Source organism: Salminus brasiliensis, chromosome 7, assembly GCF_030463535.1.
Source record: "Salminus brasiliensis chromosome 7, fSalBra1.hap2, whole genome shotgun sequence".
In the NCBI taxonomy this organism is placed as follows: domain Eukaryota; kingdom Metazoa; phylum Chordata; class Actinopteri; order Characiformes; family Bryconidae; genus Salminus; species Salminus brasiliensis.
In genome coordinates this window covers 9,937,310-9,960,609 of record NC_132884.1, presented here as the reverse complement: position 1 = coordinate 9,960,609, position 23,300 = coordinate 9,937,310, and the positions used below count along the sequence as shown (strand labels likewise).

The following is a 23,300-nucleotide window of genomic DNA, read 5'->3' as shown; positions in this document are numbered from 1 at the left end:
ATTTTCAGATCCCTGGCAGAGGGGAGGAGGTTGTCCCTCAGGATTGTGCGGTACATGGCTCCATCCATCTTCCCAGTGATGCGGTGAAGTAGCCCTGTACCCTTGGCAGAGAAACACCCCCAAAACATTATGCTTCCACCTCCATGCTTGACGGTGGGCACAGTGTTCTTGGGGTCATAGGCAGCATTTTTCTTCCTCCACACATGGCGGGTGGAGTTGAGGCCAAAAAGTTCAATTTTGGTCTCGTCTGACCACAAAACCTTCTCCCAATAACTTGGTTCATCTTTCAAATGATCATTGGCATACTTGAGGCGCGCCTCCACATGTGCTCTCTTCAGCAGGGGTACCTTTCGGGCACTGCAGGATGTGAATCCATTGTTGCGCAAAGTGTTGCCAATTGTTTCCTTGCAAACTGTGGTCCCAGCTGCCTTCAGGTCATTTGCTAACTCCTGCCGAGTGGTTGCAGGACGATTTCTGACTGTTCTCAGCATCATTGCCACCCCACGAGGCGAAATCTTCTTTGGAGCACCGGGCCGAGGTCTGTTGATTGTCATGTTATACTCTTTAAACTTTCTGATAATTGCACCAATAGTTGTTACTTTCACATCCAACACCTTACTAATCTTTTTGTAGCCCATTCCAGCTTTGTGAAGGTCAACAATTCTGACTCTGAGGTCCTGTGACAGCTCTTTGGTTTTACCCATGTTGGAGACTTGAAATCTGTGTGATCTGTCTGATTCTGTGGACAGGTGTTTTTCACACAAGTGATTAGTGAGAACAGGTGGCTTCAGGTCAGGTAACAAGTTGATTGGGAGTGTCTAACTGGTCTGTAAAAGCCAGAACTGCTAATGAATACTAAGGGATCAAATACTTATTTCACTCCATGAAATACAAATCAATTAATATATATTCCTTAGATTTATTTTCTGGATTTTCTTTTTAATATTCTGTCTCTCCATGTAAGAATACATCTACCATTAAAAGTATAGAATGATCATGTCTTTATTAGTGGGCCAACGAAGAAAATCAGCAAGGGATCAAATACTTCTTGGACTCACTGTATGTCAAAATGTATATCTGGGAAAATATTTCTATATATACAGTTGCAAGTAGGTCTACTTTTATGTTGAACTAAAAACATACGATAACCCATATAGGCTATTAAGGCTATTTACTGGTCTTACTACATATTTATGTATTAATATACATTAATATACTGTAGCTCCACCATCACACATACACTGCCATGGTCCTACAACTTAGGCCTTCTTGAAACCCCCCAGCCGTGACATCCTAACTACAATGAACGATGGACTACGTGTGTCCTCAATGTACTCATTTAATTTAATAGCACAATATTCAAAGCTACATCATATTTTAAAGTACAATGTTAGTGTTATTGGTGTCTTATTATTGTCTTATGTATACATTATAATGTTAATATTTCAGCTCAGTTAAGCAGCTCACCCTGTACACAGTTAAATTGAATAGTTAATATGCAATGTAGACCCAAATAAAGAAAATTAACATTAAAAAATACAAAATTAAAAACTAACTGGAGCACAGCTTTGGAATTTTGCACAGGTTTTTGTGCATGACATACTCCAGGTGAGTTGGGGTAGAGTAACCCACTGCAGATTCATCGACTACTTATCACACACCTCCCTAATAATACAAGCACTTATCTTCATTGCACACATCAGACGCCTAGTGTGTTTACCATGTGTATGAGCGCAAGACCCAAGGGTAGCCAGATGCCTCTGAAAGATAAGGGCTGAAAAGAGAGGCGTCCAGCGGATTCATCTGGTAAAAGCAGAGTAAGCAGGAAACCGTGATAGGGACATGGTCCTCCTCCCAGAATGCATTAGGAAAGGCGCTGAAAGAGCTGTACCCGTACAATGCAAACAAGCACAACCTCAGCCCTTCACTTAGTTTATCTCCAGCTCCAGCTGCACACAACCCGAGCTGCTCGAGCAGCACTAAGCTTGGCTTTCCTCCCCTCGCTCTCTCTTTCCAGTGACTCAAAGGCCAACGCGCAACGCGCCCACAAACAAAACACCCCACCGACCCTCCACAAAGCCAGCCAGTAAAGCTCCTTGAGCGACTGCACATTTATGACCAGGCAGGAAAGGGCAATGTGAGGACATGCTTCTTTCAAGCTTTCAGTTCCTCGTTAACCCCCCCCCCCCTTTTTTTGTTTATGTTTGTGTTCTTGGGAAAAAGTAAACACAACTGAATGTTAAACTTGAGAACGTCATGTCATGTCATGTCATGGCTGGGCGTTGTCATGGTAACACAGTAAGTAATGTGTTTGGACCTGCATGTCGTGTTGGATTTTGGAAGCAGGGTAACAAACAGAGCACGCAAAGTCTGGCCTTTCCTAGGGGCACAAATCTTATCCATTTACGGTGAAATGAAGCTGGAGGGTGGAGTTTGGAAATGATTAACCTAACCTATGGAGCCCATATCTCAGGAGGTTGTCTATGTTTCCTGTATATACAGTACATAGACCATCTGTCAAGAGGTGGGATGTACATATTAAGCAAGTTAGTCTTGACAGTCAGTTCTTGACCATGATGTGTTAAAAGCAGGAAAAATGGGCAAGCATAATAATCAGAGCCACTTTGACAAGAGCCAAATTGTGATGGCTAGACCACTGGGTCAGAATATCTCCAAAACATCAAGTTTTGTGGGGTGTTCCCAGTATGCAGTGGTAAGTAACTACCAAAAGTGTTTGACCAGATGGACAAACCAGTGAACCGGCAACAGGGTCATGAGCGCCCAGGTCTCACGGATCTCACAACATACAAGACTTAAAGGACCTGCTGCTCACATTTTGGTGCCAGATACCACAGGAGACCTTCAAACCAGGTCCAGTACCATAAAATCCCCTTAAGTTGACAGTTGACATTTTTGTCAGCTTGTCATCTGGCCTCATTACCAGACGGTAACATGGTAGTGGGATGGTAGTGTGTGTTGTGCTTTTCTACCCCTCAGAAATATCCAGCAAAAAATGGCTCTGTGGTCAGAAATGGACTGGGGCTAATGAAGGGCAAGAGAACGGCTAAAGTAATAACCAGTAATTTAACAGCCTGGGGTCTTTAACTACACACCAGAACATGCCCCTACAAGGTATGGATGGGGTTTATTCCCCTTTCTAATAAATACATTAAGCTACTTTAAGTTGCACCTATTGCTGACACAGATATGCAAATGCACCCACACAGCTTGTCTAGTCCTTGTGGAAAAGTACTGCCAAGAGAACACAAATCTCTGGAGCAGATCTGTAACACCATGCCTAATGCCAGTAGCATTGAGCTGTGGAGCAGTGGAACTGTGTTCTCTGGAATGTTGGTCCTCCATTCAATACTTTTGGGATGAGTTGGGGTGGTGATCACCAATCATCCTGACCTTAGTAAGTTCCTTGTTGCAGATTGCAATCAAACCAAATTGCAAAGAAACCCTTTTCTGGACAACAAAAGCAGGATAATCTCCTCTTTAAAGGTATTCATAAGAAACAGTGTACGAACAGATGTCCCAATACTTTTGTCCAAACATTGTAATAACGCAGGTAAAATTAATAATGTAATACAAGGTTCTGCTGAAAAATAGTCTTTCAACCATTGTGTGGGCCTGGACGTTTAGACCCTATACATGTTGTATACATAAACAATGTCAGCTCTGTTCTTTCCTGAAGACATTTCACCAGCAGAAGATAAAGCAGTCTCTTTTTACCTTGAGCACCATGTGTAGGAGGTACTGGAGGCCGCTCCTGCCCGGATATTTGCCTGCCAGGTTGGTCGGGGAGAGGTTAAACAGGTTGGCTCCAGTCTCCGTGCACAGGGCATGCAACAACATCTTCTTCCCCACGCCTGAAGGACCGGCCAGCAGCAGAGAGCGGATTAAAGGCCCTCTCTCATGGACACACTGAGAGCCTGCAGAACGCAAAGCATTAAACTGTTGAGTTAAGACTTAAGCTTGTTTGATTTTGGTATCTGTTTTAATAGTGAATGAGTATCGGGACAATCATGATTTTTGTTTTACATATATAAATAAGTGGACATGATCTTCATTTTAAAAATATAAAAAATGGGGGTAACATAAATACACTTAACACTGAAGAAATGTCATTTGTAAAATGTAATGAATAAAAAAGCAAAAAACGTTTTCTTCTGAGGAAAAAGTTAGGACACTCCCCACATCACTACTTAAAATGACTGAAATCAGAATCAGGTATGGTAATGTGGAGTAGTGGAATATTGCCATACTTCAAAAAAAGAGATGACATGCAATCTTATAACCCACTTATTGTATTGCATAGATTTTAGTTTGAAAATGATATAACCCATATGTACGGGATTGGCTGCGCTACACAATGACTTGTCTAAAGCTGCCAGACGCATTGCGCCTCTGAGAAGTCCTTTGGTTGGTCTTCTGGATTTGACTGAGGTTTGCCACAGCCTTAAATGACCTGAGGTATCTGTGCAAAGCACGGCGATACAAAATGCATCCCTGAGCGCCTTCATACTTGAGAAAAAGCCACAAAAACTCTGTTTCCACAGGATATGATTATTTATACCTCAGGCATGTAGTTTGGTTTGCTCTTGATTAAAGTGAAACAACTGCCAACATGGCCAAGCTGTCCTGATAAGTTCAGTGCCCAAGCATAACGCAGGATGTGTAAATAAGCCTCCAACAATCCTAAAATGTCATCATGGGACCAACAGGTAGCATCTGCCACTGTTGATGTTAAATTACATGCATCTACCATCAGAATAAGACTGCACAAGTTTAGTTTTCTTGGAACATGGTGCAACATGCAAACACTTGCTGTCAAAAAATAAATAAATAAATAAACAACACCAGGACATCTGGAACAATGTGCTTTGGATAGATGCATCCAAAGCTGAATCATTTGGCTGCTGTAAAAAAAGACATGTTTAGCACAAACCAAATAGAGCTTTGATCACAAGAACCCATTCCAACTACGAAGAATGGAGGTGGGAATGTCATGTTTTAGGGCTGCTTTGCTGCATCAAGACCAATAAAGTAAACTGTCCATCATAGAATCCACTATGAATTCATAGCTAAAAGAACTGTGCATGGAGGAGTGGGAGAAACAATATTGCAGAGACTGGTAGATGGTTATAGGAAATGATTAATTGGGTTTTTAAGCCACAAAGGGAAATACCAGCGATTAAGGCATAAGGTGTTCTAACATTTTTCCTTCACAGGAAAAATTGCATTTCTATTAATTACATTTTACAAAAGATCCATCCCTCAAATGTCTATGTCTTTAAATATGTTAAAAAACACATGACTGTATGTCTTGTAAGCATTTGAAAGCTACTAATACCATACCACTAATATAAACTGGATAAAGGAGAACTACACCAATTTTTCAGAAAATCAAATTAAATGGGTAAGATGTAAACAAAGTCATTCACGGTGTTTGGTTTAAAATTGGGAGTGAAACGTATTGAGTCAGAATTGTTTACAGTGGTGGTGATAGGAGCCAGACGTCTGAAGTGCTTAATGCTTCAAAGAGCTCCCTCGCTGAGCATTATTACATGAAATGGTTGTGAATACATTACTTAATGTTTGAGACATTGTTTTAGTTTAGTTCTAAGATAAACTATCAGCCTAAAACATATGTTTAATTCATGCCGGAGGGGTAAATACCGGGTGCTGCGAAACAAAACACATTTAGCATTACTTTACCATCATCAACATTACACATAAACTTCAGAAGATGTGTAGATTCACTGTTTGGTTTGGGCAGTACATTAAAATGGACACATTAAAAAAACACTGTTAAAAGATTCTTGAGGAACTTTTGGAGGTTCTGAATTTGAAACTGTGTGTGTGTGGGATGGAGCATCTTAAGGGGCTTTCAGGAACCCGTAAGAAATAGTTTTTTAGAAGATAAAGGTTTAATGTACCTCAAAGCACCTCAATGATCTAATACTAGGCAGCAAATGAACATTTATTTTTTAACTTGATGTGTTGGAAGCAAGAAAAGCAAGCAAGTGTAATGATCTGAGCCACTTCGGCAAGAGCCAAATTGTGATGGCTAGACAACTGGGTCAGAATATCTCCAAAACATCCGATCTTGTGGGGTGTTTCAGGTATGCAGTGGTCAGTACCTACCAAAAGTGATCCATGGAAGGGCAATCAGTGAACTTGTGACAAGGTCATGGGCACCCTGTAACTCACTGATGTGATCTAAAGAGGCCCTACTTTGCAGCTTACATAACCTAAAGGATCTGCTGCTAACATATCGGTGCCAGATGCCACAGGACGCCTTCAGATTTTTGTGCAGTCCATGCCTTGATGCATCAGAGCTTGAGGGGCATGAGGGGGAACTATACAATATTTGGCAGGGAGTGGTTATTGTTATGGATGATTGGTGTATTTGTGTTGTAGACATCTAAATGAGTTAGTAAGCTTTGCTATACACCATTTCACATTACATCACTCTGAATGTCCTTCTTGTCTTGACTTAATGATCATTTAAATGGAAGAGAGCCTTTTTGACATCCCTTCTATAGTAGAGAACTCTGTGGTCCACTGCTCTGTTGTGATAATTTTTATAGGTTTTATACCTAATGACCTCTGTTAACCTTTCATACTCCCACATTATGTAAAAGTAATTAGTCTGGGAAGTCAGATGTTAACACAGATGCTGATTACTGTAGCTGCTGGTCCTCTGTAATGAAAGAACAATAGATTAATGAGTCTGTCTGTGTGTGTGTGTGTGTGTGTGTGTGTGTATATGTGTGTGTGTTCCCTCTGATGGTGAATGTGGTTAAGGATTTCAAGCTGGACCAGGAAGCAATGTGTTTTTGTGAATGATACACCCACATGCACAGTCAAACCCTGCCGAGGCAAACGCACAACACACACAAACATCCGGCCACATGCACATATCCCTCTGAGCTTGCAGTGTGAGTGTAGCAGGTGCAGGTCAATCTCATGCTGTACCTCCTGGAGAACATAACAATACACAGCTGATCCGTAATGTTGATTTTAGCCAGTGCACAAACTGTGAAGCTTCCCTGAGGCTTCAAGTGATAGTTTGACAAAATAAAAAAAAACTAATCTACACAGTTTCCCCTTCATTTACCCTAAATGCTGTTGGTCAAGCATCTTTGGTTTGGAACTGGAGTTCCGAGGCTAATGTAGCTACTCAGTGGGGAACCCTTAGAACCTTCTCTGAAGTCCTAATGATTTCTGAGAACTAAAACATAGACATTCAATAGAATCATCTATCTCCAAAACTCCAAGCTCTCCCATTGCTCTGGTCTTCAGAAGCTGGACTAATGGCCTTACACGTTATTACAAGATAAAATACACACTGTATGGACAAAAGTATTGGGACAGTACTGAGTGGTGGTGATAGGTGCCAGACGTCTGAAGTGTTTAATGTTTCTAAGAGCTCCTTCATAGAACGTTATTACTTAAATGGTTATACATACATTGATTGATGTCAGATACATTGTTTTAGTATAGTTTAGAGAAAAGCTATCAGCCAAAAACATATTTCCTATCTATCATGTCCATGTGGGGCATGTATGGGCAGCCCACCTGGGAACCAGAAAGTCTTGTCCTCTGGTTACATGTTAGCTCCACATATATCCATATGTGGGGACCCACCAGGGTCAGTGATGGGATCAGGACGAGATTACCATCATGGTTGTCCCCTACATATGAGGCTTGATCCCATGTGAGATTAAGGTGGACTATAACAATGAGGCCCATTTGGAAAGCCCAAGTGGGTCCCAGTAATACCATATGTACAAACACACTCAGAGCCCATGCCCACCTGGATCCCACCTTGCCCACATTCCACTCATGTGAGCCCCACATAAGCATGTTGGCTGGGTTTTAATTAATGCTGGAGGGGTAATAAAGGGTGCTATGAGGTAAAACAGATGTAGCAATGTTTTACCATCATCTCAAAAAGGTTTGGATAATACATAAATTATGGCTAACGGTCTGATCAGCCTTAACATTAAAACCAGAATGGAAACGCCTGCTCATGCCTTTCTTCTTCTGAAATCAACGATATTAAAACAGAGCTCTTTTGTACAGGGAAGACCTTCTACTAGATATTGGAGCATTGCTGTGAGGATTTGATTGCATTTAGCAACAAGACTGTTATTGAGGTCAGGATGTTGGATCATCACCACCCCACTTCATCCCCAACTCCCCAACTTATCTAAAAAAGTCTTGGATGGAGCACAATTATTCCAGAGAACACAAAAGCTGGGGGGCCTTTATACCCCTCTAACCTCCTAAACCATAATGACTATAATGTTATTATATATATATATATATATATATATATATATATATATATATATATATATATATATATAATTTTAGTAATATCAAATATATTAAAGGAGCATCTATATGCACTACTGAGCATTAACGTGTGTTTCATGGAGTGGAAAATATGATGAGTATTGTAAAAGTGCAAAAAGTCAAACTTCAGAGGCTTGTTATCAGTAACCTTTATGAATGGAATGTAAATGTGGGGCTTAGTTGGGACATTTCATTTGAGTTTCTGCCACGGATTAACTGTTTATTCTCTGATGACCTCTATATAACTGCTTCCAACAAGAAGAGGTTGCCAACAAGCATTTTTGATGAAGTTCTCTGAGACACTCCCATTAATTAGAAGGTCTGAGGGAGTGATGATGATCACAGAAAAGATCTCCAGCTCCAAGTTTTCATGACATGCCCTAGACAGATTTATCAGCAGGATATGCTTCAAAGGAAACTTGCGTGAGGAAAGCGAGCATAAAGGAATCAACCGAGATAAGGTACCCCATGCTAAATTTGGCCTTTAGCAGTTGTGCTTATAGATATGTACAGCAGGGGGAGATATAAACAGCCAATTCAACACAGCATGAACCAACACAGTCTCTCCCACTCAGAAACAGGACTAACCTGCTAAATCAGTACGAACAATATGTTTCTTGTTTTTTAACTGAAAGAGCAAAACCCAGAAAAGGGTGGTAACATATTCAGTAACACATTCCTTTCATATACATAAAAGTACATTCAGACACATAAAATATATAAAACATATTCAGAAATTATTCCTAGTAGATTTTAAATAAATCTTGACAAGGCAAGGCTCTGACCACTGATCATCTAACGGGTCCCAATACAAACCAGCCCAACATGCTTAACCAGCTGTTATTGACGTTATTGATCTTAACTGGATTAGGCTGACATCAAAGGGCCAATGTGAGGGTTAGGACTAGGTTTGGGTTGCGGTTAGGGTTAGGATTAGAGCCAGGATGAGGGTTAGGATTAAGTGTTGAGTTGAGGTTAAGGTTTGAGTCAGAATTAGGGCCAGGATGAGGGATAGGATAAGGGATTGGGATAAGGTTTTGGGTTGAGATTAAGGTTAAATTTAGAACCAGGATGAGGGTTAGGATTAGGTTTTGTGTTGAGGTTAAGGTTAGGATTAGGGTCAGGAGCAGGGTTAGGATTAGGTTTTGTGCTGAGGTTCAGGTTAGGATTAGGGCCAAGACTAAGGTTAAGTTTTGCTTAATGGAAGTATAATATTACGTGTACTTGATGTAACATATTAACAGTAAATCTACATAATGTAAGTAATAGATCCACAGAACATCTTAAAGATATTTACATCAGTGTTTTGGATGCTTCACTGCTGCTACTTCACTGATATATTATTGAAGTGTTACTGATAATCTGTTAAGAGTTTATTACAAAGGTCCATTTAAAATAAAGTTTTTTTTCTAAATAAAAATAAGAGTAATTATGATTTATGATTTATGTAAGGAGTAAAAAGTACAAATAATTGCATGAAAATGTAAGAAGTAAAAGTTAAAGGTTTACAGTAAAGTAGAGTTTATATGTTCCAGTTTTACTTTACATCAACAGTAACAGTCACTGTTTCTGGTGTACAGTTTACATGCAATACTAACTTAAAAAATATATCTAAGAATTTGGTTTTGTTTTTGTTGTTGGCTTCAGTTCACTGCTGCTCTCAGTATTGCACTACATCCCAAGCCTAACAATACACAATTAGAGAGTGCACAGCTGTGAGAAACCAATATTTGAAGCTATTAACATGAGCATTGAGCTTTCTTTTGTTCAAAAACTAAAATTCATAAAAAAAAATGGTCAGTTTCCAAAAATAGTTTCCAAAGCTCTACTTAAGGAACTCCAGTATTTACAGTTACCATCCATTACCTAGGTGACTTAATCAACCTTACAGTAAAGTACATAAGTAAAGTAAATGCTAGTGGAACTGAACAACTCCATACAGTGGTTGAAGTTTACAGAGAAGTCAGCAACCACACCTGCGTTCTTCTTACTGTGCTCGTCTAACCAATATTTCAATTCACCTCTACTGAAAACAACACATTCTTCTTATTTTAAACAGGATTTATGTGTGTTTGTACTTGTTGAGATATTATATAGTGTTTTTTTCTGCCAAAACACACTTACTGATGAGATAAATAGACTCTATTCTTGGCTGCCTGAGGCTTTTGCACTATACTGCATAATTTATTCAAAACATATGGGACATATCTATAACCCCATGTCCCTGACATTGTATAAAAACATCTACATGTGTGTGTGCCTGTGATTGTGTGTACTCACTTCCCCTCACCCAGGATTAGGCCTCATTTATTTGAAAGTAGACTGCACTCATAGGGCATTCCCAGTAGTTCTGTTTAATGGCCATTGTGTCGAGAGGGAAGTTGATTTTAGATTTGAACTGTTTATCACAAGTTTGCCATAGACCAAAACCCCCTCCTTAAAAAACAGTGAACACTTCTGTGAGAAAATCTAGGCCTAGATTCTCATCTGTACCAGCACACTTTTACTGTACTGCATTGTACTGCATTGTATGATATATCTGCACCAGTTAAAGAAATAAAATGGTACATTTACTGGTTGTGTCAAATGGTTCCACACAACTGTGTAGAATAGCTACTAGAAGAGGCAATTTCTACAAGACTACCTCAAGAGGTGAAAGCTGAAGGTTTTGCCATGGCCCTCACAGTCCCTTGACCTACACATTATCTAATCTCTTGATATACTGTAAAACAACAGTGCATGCAGGATCTCACAGAACTAGCATTTTTAAAAGCCAAAAGGCAAAAATCCCCCAAACAAGAACTGAAAGCTGCAACAAAAAAGCGTTTGCAATACAAGGTTAAGGTGTTTTATTCTGAGACAAAATAACAGGGTTGTAAATAACAGGGCTGTGTATTGGCAAGCTGATCTGACACGTAACAACATACAGGGGGTAAAATTCAATATATTATGACACTGTAAGCAAGACAAACAAATTTGAGGAAAAATGTCACAGTATAAAAAACACACCACCATATGCATAAAATCACAGGGAAAGAACAGTTTACTTTTCATTCAATCTGAATGGTGGGAACTGAGGACAGAGTACAACACTGCTATCTAGCAGTCAGGGTTTAAACACAGCACAACATGAACCACTGCCTGCCACCAATCTTAACATGAAAACGATTAATTAAAAATCAATACAGTGTATTTGAGAATTGTAATGTAATGTTGCATTTGAGCCTTTTTGCCCCAACCACAAGTCACATACTTATTATTTCTACGTCAAAACACTCATGCATTTTAACAATGTACAAAGAAGGGATGACAGGAGCCAACAGTAAACAGATACTAGTAGATCTCAATAATCACAGTATATAATTAATAAACAAAACGAGTGGCACTGTTTTACTCAACTACAACTCATATGTTAAGTACCCTCAGTCAGATAAACCTGACTATAACCAACAACATTTTACTCGAGTGATTCATCTCCATACTTCTTAGCCTCAGTTTAGAAGCGTTACAGGGGATTTCATGCTAGCAAAAGCAGCAGCTGTTTTATTTTCCCTCAGTTAACCTCAGCCTCATCTTCATTCAGCTCCGCTTCCCTCAGAGTGGAGATGTCATTACACAGACTGACAGAGCCAAGTAGTTTAAACAAATGAAGTGGGCTCAGGGTAGTTCTAGTGGAGGGGGCGGGGCCGAGTACTACACTGCACCGGTGGCAGAGAGGAGCGTGCCTCAGGGCCGTCTCTGAACGGGCCTCAATCAAAACACACTCCCGACAGAAACAGCCACCATAAACACACGCCAAATTGCCAGGCTGTGATGTATTTCTCTGTGGGAGAGGTAGACAGGTTTGTGACAGTAGAGTGGCGTCTCCGTTTGTATGTCTGTCTGTTTCACTGTCTCTCTGTCTTTCGGCTTCCATTTGCCACCATTTGTTCGATAATGAATGACGCTTGGTTCCCTGCCACGTGTGTTGGAGAAAATATTTATTTATTTTGATGTATTTTATTTACTCACTCGTTTGCATTGTCATTGTGTTTATGACCCCGCAGAACTTTACACAGTACTTCAAGCCCTGAGTGTTTGTCATAAAGATAAATAAAGGTTTGATTTGAACCTTTCCTCACTCTCATAACTACAGAACACATATGTATTAGTTTATCATTAATTAGTTATGATTCAAAACTACCTTTTTGTCTGAACTCCTGGCTTTTTCTCTCTATTTCCATCTCTCCCTCACATTTTTCTCTCGCCGTGTAGAAACTGGAAGCCTAGCATGTGTTGGAGGAAAATTGCTTTTATTTATTTTTGTTTACTCATCAATTTTCATTGGCATTGTGTTTATGTTTCTGTAAACGCAAGTCATAACTCATCGTCCAAAAGATTATATATAAAGGTTTGGCTTGATTTTACCCCTTAAACTCTAAGGGCTCATGTGTGGGCCGTACACATATGAGTATTTAGGTGGTAGTTCGTTCTCAGCACTGCTGTGACACTGACTGACACGGTGGTGGTGTGTTAGTGTGTGTTGCGCTGGTTTTGAGTGGATCAGAAACAGCAGTCCTTCTGGAGTATTTAAACACTGTGTCCACTTTCTGTCCACTCTATTAGACACTCCTACCTAGTTGGTCCACATTGTAGATGTAAAGTCAAAGACAGAAGCTCATCTGCTGCTGCACAGTTTGTGTTGGTCATCCTCTAGTCCTATAGCAGTGCTTACAGGACACTGACCACAGGACACTGTTGGCTGGATATTTCTGGTTGGTGGACTGTTCTCAGTCCAGAAGTAACACTGAGGTGTTTAACCCATTAACACTCCAAGGATTATTACACACTAAGTGTATTACTCACCAACTACAGGGACTTCTGTACAAGTACACAAGGTTCATAATAACACTTTCAGCCCGTTGAACCCCATAGGCTTTTTAAGGGGTTAAAAACTCCAGCAGAACTGCTGTGTCAGATCCACTCGCATCAGCGCTACACACGCAAACACAAGCAAACACTGTAAGTGGAGCTGATATAATGGGCCAAGTTCATTTTAAACCAGGGGTGACATAATATTCTGATGTGACTGTGTATATATTTGTATATAAAGTTACATTTTTTACAGTTTACATACACTCATGATTGACATGAATGTCATGGCAATATTAGGTTTTCAATGATTTAATGATGTTCTTTAACTGTTCCCTTGAACATACATCTTAAGAAAAAGAATTTGGTGCACAAGTTCTAGTTTTTGGTGTGTTCTGAAATCAACACATAGTCAAAAATATACATTCAGTGCATTCCATTAAATGTCTGTTAGATGCTGTTGGTGGTCATCAACAAGGATGTGGCAGAATTGATAGTTTAATAGGTGTGTGTGTGGTAGACTCCAGACTCAACATGACCCTGACCAAGCAGATAAGAAGATGGATGGATGTTTTTCTGAGAAGGACATGATTTTTTAAAGCACATTCCTCATTCCAATAGGGTTTTCAATAGGGTTGAGTTCAGAACTTTCAAAAAGTTTTACTTTTCAGTTGTGTTTGGGGTCACTGTCCTGTTAGGACACCCATGTTGTATTCACATTTGAGGCTGTGCGGAAGAAATCTGAGGTAGTCTTTCTTCTTCATTAGCACATCTACTTTAATGCAATGTACCAGTTTCAGCGGCAGCAAACCAGTTGGTATGGTGTTCTTAGGGTTGAATGCCTCACCTTTACGTCTTACATAACTAGGGCAATAGTGGCCAAATAACTCAATTCTTGTCTCATCGGACCATACAACAACTCCAGAAGGTGTTTATTGGTTCATGTGGTCAGCTGCAACATTTAGTCAAGCTTGAAAGTGTTCATTTTGCCGCAGGGGCTTCTTCTTAGTGTTCAAGCCTGTGCCTTGGTGGTTCTTGGATTGTTCCTGACCATACGATTTTATTTGATTTTCAGCTGAAGGTGTCAGCTTGGGTTTTCTTTCAGACCTTGGCAAAGTGGATACACCTCCCAATATCTTAAACTTATTGTCATTGAACAATTGTTTGGATTGATGACTTTGGCATCTGGACAGTTCTGAAATGTCTGACTTATGGAAATCTATGATCATCCTTTTTAGATCTTCCCTGATCTCACTGGACTTTCCTCATTGTTCTGTCTGTTGGTCAATCCAGTGAGCACTGTCAAACAGACCCTTTTAATGTGAGCAAAGTGAATTAATAAGGAGCACGAACAGGAGAGTAAGAGGCATTGGCCATGGCAAGTTAACAGACATTGTGTAACTTTTTGCAGAACTGAGTAATCTAAGCAAGAGTTTGCATATTTTTAGACCATGTATGTATTTTGGCCCAAATTCCCCCAAATTCCAATCTGTGCACCAAAATCTTTTTTAGAATGAAGAATGTGTGTTGTGCTGTGACATTCATCCCCAAGTTTATATACGTCCTCGATTATAAATAAAGATTTGAATTTTACCCCTTAAACCTCTAGAGACCTGTATTACATATTATAATGCATATATAATACATCATAACAATAATAACTGAAAAGAAATCCTGAGGTTGTAAATCTCTCTCTCTCTCTCTCTCTCTCTCTCTCTCTCTCTCTCTCTCACTCACACTCTCTCTCTTTCCCTTTCTCCTACCCTACCCTCTCTCTCATTTATTCGTCTCTGTGGACTCTGCTCTCTCTGTTTCTCTTCTCCCCTGGCACTGGGGTGATGACAGGCCCTGGGGGTCAACCCCTTTTCTCTCTTACTCTTGCCCCTCAGAGATCCAATCATGGGCCTGGGGGCCGGTCGGCATGTGATTGTTTTTATGCTGCTGACTGATCTCTCATTGTTTTAACACTGAGGAGGTTGTTTATGTGGTAACACGCCACTGCCTGGGGCCCTGCATTACTCTCTCTCTCTCTCTCTCTCTCTCTCTCTCTCTCTCTATCTCTTCCTTTTTCTCTATGCCGAGTGTTGTCAGGGGTTACAGCCCACTAGGGCTCTGTACGAGTGTGCACGGGTGTAAAATATCTAGCTCTGCTAAGGTTACTGACATCTATTGTTGTTTTGTTATCCATAAGACTGGTATAACTTATTATTAATATGTCATTACAAAATTGCATAATTAGTTACAAAATTATTACATTTAGATTCAAAATACATTTGCCAAATGCCAAAACCATCCTAAAATGCGTATGTGAGTGTTCTAGAATGGCAGGGGGCACTAATCCCTAAAGAAGCAGTGTAATGTCCAAAATAGACCTAAATACAGTGTGTTTACATGGGGATGGGCGGCCAAATCAAAGAGATGCAGATTAAAAGCTATAAAAAATACATATAAAAGATACATGTGGATGAAGCCATAACCTTTTATAATAATAATAATAATAATAATAATAATAATAATAATAATAATAATAATTATTATTATTATTACGTAACTAATTAGGCAATGAATTATGTAATATAATAATATAATAATTAGGGAAGCCCTGATCCAATCTAGTGACGATTAAGGCATTTTTAATGGAGTGGGTATCAGTTTGTAAGGTTTTGATCCACTAATGCTGTAGCAGAGTGCCATCTGGTGTCCTCTAGACAGACAAACTTCATTTTTTCCCCAAAACTAGCCTAGACAGAGTTCATATGGCATTATTTTGGTAAGCAAAACAAAGAGCTTAATTTCAACTGTGCCACAGTGTTACCAGTTACCAGCCATAACAAAAGCTAAAAATAGATTTTTATTCTAACCCTCCATTCCACCTTAAATTGTGCAGCTGTTATATTGTGTACATTTTAACAGCTCAGCTGTAGAGTTAAAATGCTGCAAACAACAGACGGCACACAGAGCAGCATTTTTTTTAGTGTGAGAGTGTTGTAGTTATTATATCAGAAGAAGAGGATCTAAACTCTTCACTCTTCCATAAAATTTATGTCTATTTTCTGCCGTTTTTGTCCATGCTGCCACCCAGCTTGGTTGTAGTAGTGCAAAGACAAAGATATTTTATTGCATTGTATACATTGGAGAACAATACTTCCTTCCCGTCTTTAGTCTTGAATTACACCTGGATAGAAAGCAAACTATCATGGAAATGCTCTGTTCTACCAGCAAGAGAACCACACTCTTTTCTTTGGTTCTAACCCAGCTCTGAACAGCACATTTATATCCGAGGAGAAGACTGATGCACACACACTAAGTGATTTGAGTTCTAAAGGAACTGGGGGCTGAAAGGTCAGGTAGGTCAACCATACTGAACTGTAAGATATTAAAAACTACAGAGTTTGAAATGTTGCTACTAAACAAAGTAAAACAGTTTAGAATTTAGTCTGATTATACTAAAATAGTCATTTTACTGGTGTTTACTATTGTGTATTATCACATTTTACCTAAATTGTGGTGCTGTATTATTTATAGAAACACAAAGATTGGTATTTGTCAATATTTAGAATTATTCAGAATTAAGAGACTCTTATCGGGACATCACTAATTAAAACTCAGCTCCAGCCTTCTATGGGTTAAACAAAATGTGAGAAGCGGTATAGCAAGGTGTATACCATGAGAGCCCTGGGATTGCTAAAGGTGGGATGTGGTGGGGTGTATGATGGAGAACAGAGTGAGTGACAAAGAGAGTGAAAGAGTGTGGGAGACAGACGGTGTGATACTGGACACCGGAGCGTTCTCCGCTAATGGAGTGCACGCTCTAGGGAAAGTGACAAAAGACCTCAGGCTGCGGAATAAGCCCCACCAAGGTCAGGTACAGTTCAGAAGGGCATGCACTGTAACATACAGCACACACACAGCTCTAACAGTACTGTTCCTGAAAAATTAATGGGAGCCATGCTGTTCCCAGGGTGTTCATTAGCGCTCCTTTTGGATATTTTTTTTCACACAATACGCCTAATCCGTCATTGTGTGGCCCCCTGAAGTTGCTCCACACACTGCCTCTTTGTGACATGGTTACTGAGTTTTCCATTTCGTACTCATGTTTTGCATACAGTTCCACCCTACCTCATGTTTGGCTGTGCTGCTATGACGTGGGCACTGTTTCCAGAGAGCACAGACAGGAAGATGTGGGAAGACTCACTCACCCAGAGGCAACACACCGTACAGAGCAATCAGCTGTCTGACGTCTGATAGAGAGGGCATGGGCTCGATGTCTGCCTGCCTCAGGCTCGTTCCCAAGTAATTGTACTCTCCTGGATTGAGGGAGAAAGAAAGTGAGAGAGAGAGAGAGAGAGAGAGAGAGAGAGATATTTACTCATTCCTTCCATGTAAGATAAGTAGAGCGGGATTCTTAGACCCATATCATAGAACACATAATATGTTTCACTTTCATTAAATTGAAGAGTTTGACGTAGTATATGAACAGCATTAAGTTTCATAGTTACCATAGTTTTCTCATTGGTTTGGTGATGTCAAACAACAGCACATATTTAAATTACCTAAGCTCCACACATTCAAATTAATTTTGTAAGCTAGATGTTGTTTTATCCTAAAATGCCATTGGAATGAGGCACAATAGGACAGTATATCACTGCACGACTGGGATCATACAATACATGACTTTAACTTGTCGCTGAACTGAACCGTACACACCCCAAAACATGCATGTCTCGCATTAGCTAGACCGCTTGGAGCAAAGCCTACCATCCAACATGCTAACTGTGGGTCATGGACTTGCATTACAACATCCCTAAGAGCTCGATGGGGCTTGACTGTTGAATGTAATAGCTAACACAGATCTACTGAGACTGGGGTAAAGTTTAGCACTGAGAGAAATCTGCACGCTGGCCAAGCTCTTCTCAGGACATTTAGCCAATACACATTAGGATAGAGGAAAGCAGGCTTGAAACTGAATGTAGCATTGAACTGACAAGTCTCTGGGGGTATAAGTCTTAAGTCACTCAGGTGTGAATCTGAGTTGAGTTACTGGTGCATGAGTCTGAGTCAAGTCTTGAGTCTCTGAATTACAAATGAAGTCTCTCTTTAGTGGAGAGTTTTCTTTTGCCTATTTCTTAGGGTTAGATTTAAGGCTTGATTTAAGGGTAAGGTTAAGGTTAGGGTTAGGTGTGTGGTTACATTCAATAGACAAACGGTTACATTTAACTCAGAGTACAGTTGCATGTAGTACATATTCAGTTGAATGTGTGTCGAACACCAGGTGAGGCATCTATGAGGCATCTATAATGGTAAAGAAAAGTGATACCAAACAATTACCTACTGCACTGATGTTTGTGCCTCACACTTAACTGGTTAATAAAGCTACAGCTTAAAATGCTGTGAACGAAAGCTTTACTCATACATAGGAACTGTTTAGATGTGTCCTAGAAACACATTTCAAGCCCTCAAGCTTCAGGCTTCAGGTTAAATACCTTTACAGTTATGAAAAACAAATGTTCAATCAGGTTCAATCAACTGCTAACTGTAGGTACATCTTTGGCTGTAGTCCAGCATTACATCACATCACTTTAGCAACCCCAGTAAACAGTGTCTCAGTGGCCAAGCTGCTTCTGCACATCAGACACTGATGTGGTTACTATTTACAGCACCACACCCTGGTTTTGTGGAAACAGCCTAAAGAGAAACAGAAACTTTACAATATATTTAAAAATAAGATGGATTGTGTTTTTTCTTCTGGTTAAGAAACTCACCGAAAGCATCTGGAAATATCTGCAGTGCTAAAAAAGTACAGCAACAACATGAGATGCCCGTACCATTCCCCTAGTTTCAAAACATGTCTGGAAAATGATGTTACATCTGCACTTGAAACTGTATTTAATTTAAAAAAACAGAAGGAGACTACAAGTGTGTGTGTGAGCATGATGAAGTGTGTGTAACTGAGACAAACTGTGAGAGAGCAATAGCTTTCATGATTTGTCCTGTTTTCACTTCAGCACTGTAGGGAAATGATTCAGTCACTGTTGTTCAGAGGAAGAGAAGATACCCCTATGATGTTAGCATACACACACACACGCACACACACGTACGCTCACAGACTATGACTCAATCCTGCGCACGTGTCTGTGGTCATGACAGTTCAGCATCAGAGCTTACTGTGATGCCTGGGGTCAGAGGCCTGCATTACAACAACCCTAAGAGCTCGATGAGGCTTGACTGTTGAATGTGATAGCTAATGGTGGTCTTCTGAGAATGGGCTAAAGTTTAGCACTGAGAAAGATCTGCACGCTGGCCAAGCTCTCCTTAGGACATTTGGCCAATACACATTAGGATATTCAGTACACACACTTGAACTGGAAAGCAGGCTAGAAATGGAATGTAGCATTGAATTGACAAAAAGTATCAATTATGACAATTCATAAATGGTCCCCATCAGCCAAGTCTCGAGTTTCTGGGGGTACAAAACTGCTGAGTCTTAAGTCGTAAGTTGTAAGAGAGTCTTCTTCAGTCACTCAGGTGTAAGTCTGAACTGAGTTTCTGGGGTCTGAGCCTGTTAAATCTTGAGTCCTTGGGGTGTGAGTCCAAGTTATGAGTCACTCAGGTGTGAGGCAGTGCTGAGTCTCTATTGTATGAGTCTGAGTTAAATCTTGAGTTCTTGGGTTGTGAGTCTGAGTTAAATCTTGAGTCCTTGGGGTGTGAGTCCAAATCTTGAGTCACTCAGGTGTGAGGCAGTGCTGAGTCTCTATTGTATGAGTCTGAGTTAAATCTTGAGTTCTTGGGTTGTGAGTCTGAGTTAAATCTTGAGTCCTTGGGGTGTGAGTCCAAATCTTGAGTCACTCAGGTGTGAGGCAGTGCTGAGTCTCTATTGTATGAGTCTGAGTTAAATCTTGAATCCTTGGGCTGTGAGTGAAAGTCAGTGAGAGTCACACAGGTGTGAGTCTGAGTTGAGTCTCTAGAGTACAAGTATGAGTTGAGTCTGAGTCAAGGGCATGAGTCTGAGTCTTGAGTCTCTAAATTGCAAATCAAGTCTCAAGTCTATAGTGGTGAGTTAAATTCCATTACTCTTAAGTCTCTTAAGTCAATTATATATTATTGTTTTTTTTCTAATAAAAAGCCTGTTTAGTCTGTAAAACATTAAGTTATTAAAAACCACCAAAGTAAATGCATTTGAAGAGCAAAGGAAACAAGAATTAATGTTTTATACCGAGGTACTCTGACAGTTTGATGTTCAGAGGCCGAGTCAGGATGCCTTCCAAAACTAATTCTTCATACAGGGATTCAATGGTCCTGTGGAGACAGGGTGGGGTAGAGAAAGCAAAAGGAAAATTATTTAGGAAGCACATGTACCATGCACACAGCTTAAGAAACATCATCCCTTACATCATAAGCATCCCACCCATCCAGGAGCTCATGAACTAGTTATAGTCCTGGACTTTGTCCCAACACCATGCCACAGCACTTAGACACTACACAGCTGCCCTGCCCAACCCTGCTGTGGTGTGTTCGGTTCTGTCGAGATACTACCTTGTATATCCACTGGCCATATTATCTGCCTATCATATAAGTGTGCTATATATAAACAATATGATAGTCATCTATCAAACTATCTATTATTAGCCAATTTCTGATCAAATACACTATCAACATCCTTAAGTTTGCAGACATCTGCTCACCCAGTATCACTACTGGAATCAAGGCAATTGATAGGGAGTTTAGTTCGGATTACCTCTGTCACTGATGTATTGGATGGAGCTCCATCTCACTGCTCTATAGTTGAATAGGGGTTTTTTATACCCCTGCAGCTGAGGCTTGGCATTGGGATGGTGACCTTAAGCTCTTGTATGATTGCTTCAGGGTGTCCTATTGTATTACCAATGCTTTTCTATTAATATTAAACAAGCTGTGTGTGTATGGAACGGAATATTGTGTCAGCAGAGGGTGCACTGAATTGACTACAAACAAGGACTGTCTGGATCCTTGAGGACATAACACCAAACCCTATCATAGCACTAGCAATAGTAACAGTGTAATTGTAACTCTTAATTGACATTTTATGGACCTAACAGTATGTTTTAAAGGAGCATTATGGAAGAATTTACATGTATTGCTCCTGGGCCCCCCCTACAGTGAGGAAGTGGAATTTGTGTTTTGAAAGGATAGGCTTTTCACATGCATTTTATAAGCTGAGAGATACAGAACTGAAAGTGATACATAGTTATTGTGAGTACTTGTGTTCTGATTACAGCAACATTAAAGTGCATTAGAGTGTTCAATGGTTGGTGGCTGAGGAGGGGTTAACCCAGCAAAGCACTAACTGAGGGAAGTACCTAGCTGATAACACCAGTGAAAAGGTTATAATGTAGGGGTTAATTAGAAAAGGGGTGATGGAAATGGGCCCTATGTATAAGCCCAGGTATAAGGTGCAGTATAAGTCTTTTCCTGTAGCATTTCACTTGTAGCAGGGTTCAAGTAAAGTGTTACCAAAGGGTACATGACTGGTTCGAAGTTTCCATTCTGTTGTTTGCCTTCAAACCAACTACAAAACATGACAGAAGACCAGCAATTTGATGTTTTCATGGGAAGCCATGAAAGGGTAGATTGCTTTGCACATGGCCATAGTCTCCTTTATGTGTTTTTAATAAGGCGTCAGTGAGGTTGTAGTTCTAAACCCAACTCATTTCTTTCAGGTATTAGCATCATGTTCAATTGAACTTGCTTAAACTGTTTAGAGAGTTTTTCGGAACTGAGAAACACAGCAGGTACAACATTCAATATGACTTTGATTTAGAGGCCTCTCAACTGGCATAACAAGCCTTGACCACAGAGAGCAATAAACTCCTCTCAAGTCGGAAAACACCACAATGTCATATCCATGTCCCTCAGTTCCCCAGACAATGACCGCAGCAGGCCTTGGCTTTTTTAGAGGCAAATAAAAAACACGGTTTGCAAATCCCTGTAAATAACTTCCTTTTTTGGCTCATGCTCGGTTTTACTGTTTTGTTCCATTACTAACCTGTCTGCTGTCAGATCCTTCTCTTTTTTCTTCTTCTTCTTTCCACCCTTTTTCCCTTTCTTCTTCTTCTGCATGAAGGAATGAAACAGTGGATACAAACATGTTCAATGGTGGGTCACTTGTTAAACAAGCCAATGGCAGTCAATAGTGTATTGATTCATAATACAGCCGCTCAAGCGAGCCGCGATTCGGTTGCTGAACCCACAGGATCAGCGCTGAACTGTAAACACACTTGCACCACAACATGGAAATGAATGCATCGCTGCTAACTGAAAGGTTTGGAGAAATTACCATTTTAAAAACATCTGGTCCCTTGGTGAGCAAGTGACTCGTGCAAACGCTGTAAACACAGTTTCATAGTTTCCCTGATAGAAGCCTGAGACTTACCCAGAGCCCAGCTCTGTTTGTTGATTGCCTTGATTAGAGATGTGCTGGCCTCAGGTTAGAAAACACGCCCACTGGCGCCGGTCCATGTGGAGACACCCTGGAACTTGTTTATAGTAGGAGGCTGTTTTTAAACCACAAGGAATTTCCCTACAGTACTCCCTGGGTAATCAGCACAGCAGAACCTTAAGCTCTTGTGATTAGCAATTGTGTTGCTTTGGATCACTTCACCACACTGCCTTCGAGCTGACACTTCGGGGAGGGCTGAGAGAGGTTTATATTCAAGGCGTGACCAAAACCTGACAAGCTGAATTGTTGTACATGGCGTACAACTGCTACTCGGTTTTCTTGGTGGAAGATTTCCCCCTTATCCATCAAATTCTTCTTAAAGGGGTAGTTTGGTCAAACATAAAATCTGCCTTTACATTAAAACCTCCTGCCTAATATTATGTAGGTCACCTTTGTACCGCCAAAGCAGCTCTGACCTGTAATGGCATGGATTCCACAAGACCTCTGAAGGCATCCTGTGGTATCTGGCACCAAGATGTTAACAGATGATCCTTTAAGTCCTGTAAGCTTTAAGGTGGGGCCTCCATGGGTCGCATCAGTGAGTCTTAAGGGCCCATGGCCTATCTTCGGTTCACCAGTTGTCCTTCCTTGAAGCATGCTGACC

The 23,300-nt window shown here is 40.3% G+C and overlaps 1 protein-coding gene across 2 annotated transcripts in view; it reads right to left on the bottom strand.

Moving 5' to 3' along the window:
- iqca1 (IQ motif containing with AAA domain 1) overlaps positions 1 to 23,300 on the bottom strand; it is an 86,831-nt gene that overhangs the window by 5,753 nt on the left and 57,778 nt on the right. For both annotated transcript variants that reach the window (XM_072682920.1, XM_072682923.1), the window contains 4 exons: positions 22,244 to 22,311; positions 20,435 to 20,517; positions 17,421 to 17,528; positions 3,736 to 3,935 (listed from right to left, as the gene is read on the bottom strand). In XM_072682920.1, the coding sequence (XP_072539021.1) occupies positions 3,736 to 3,935; positions 17,421 to 17,528; positions 20,435 to 20,517; positions 22,244 to 22,311 (459 nt within the window). The remainder of the gene's footprint in view (positions 1 to 3,735; positions 3,936 to 17,420; positions 17,529 to 20,434; positions 20,518 to 22,243; positions 22,312 to 23,300) is intronic.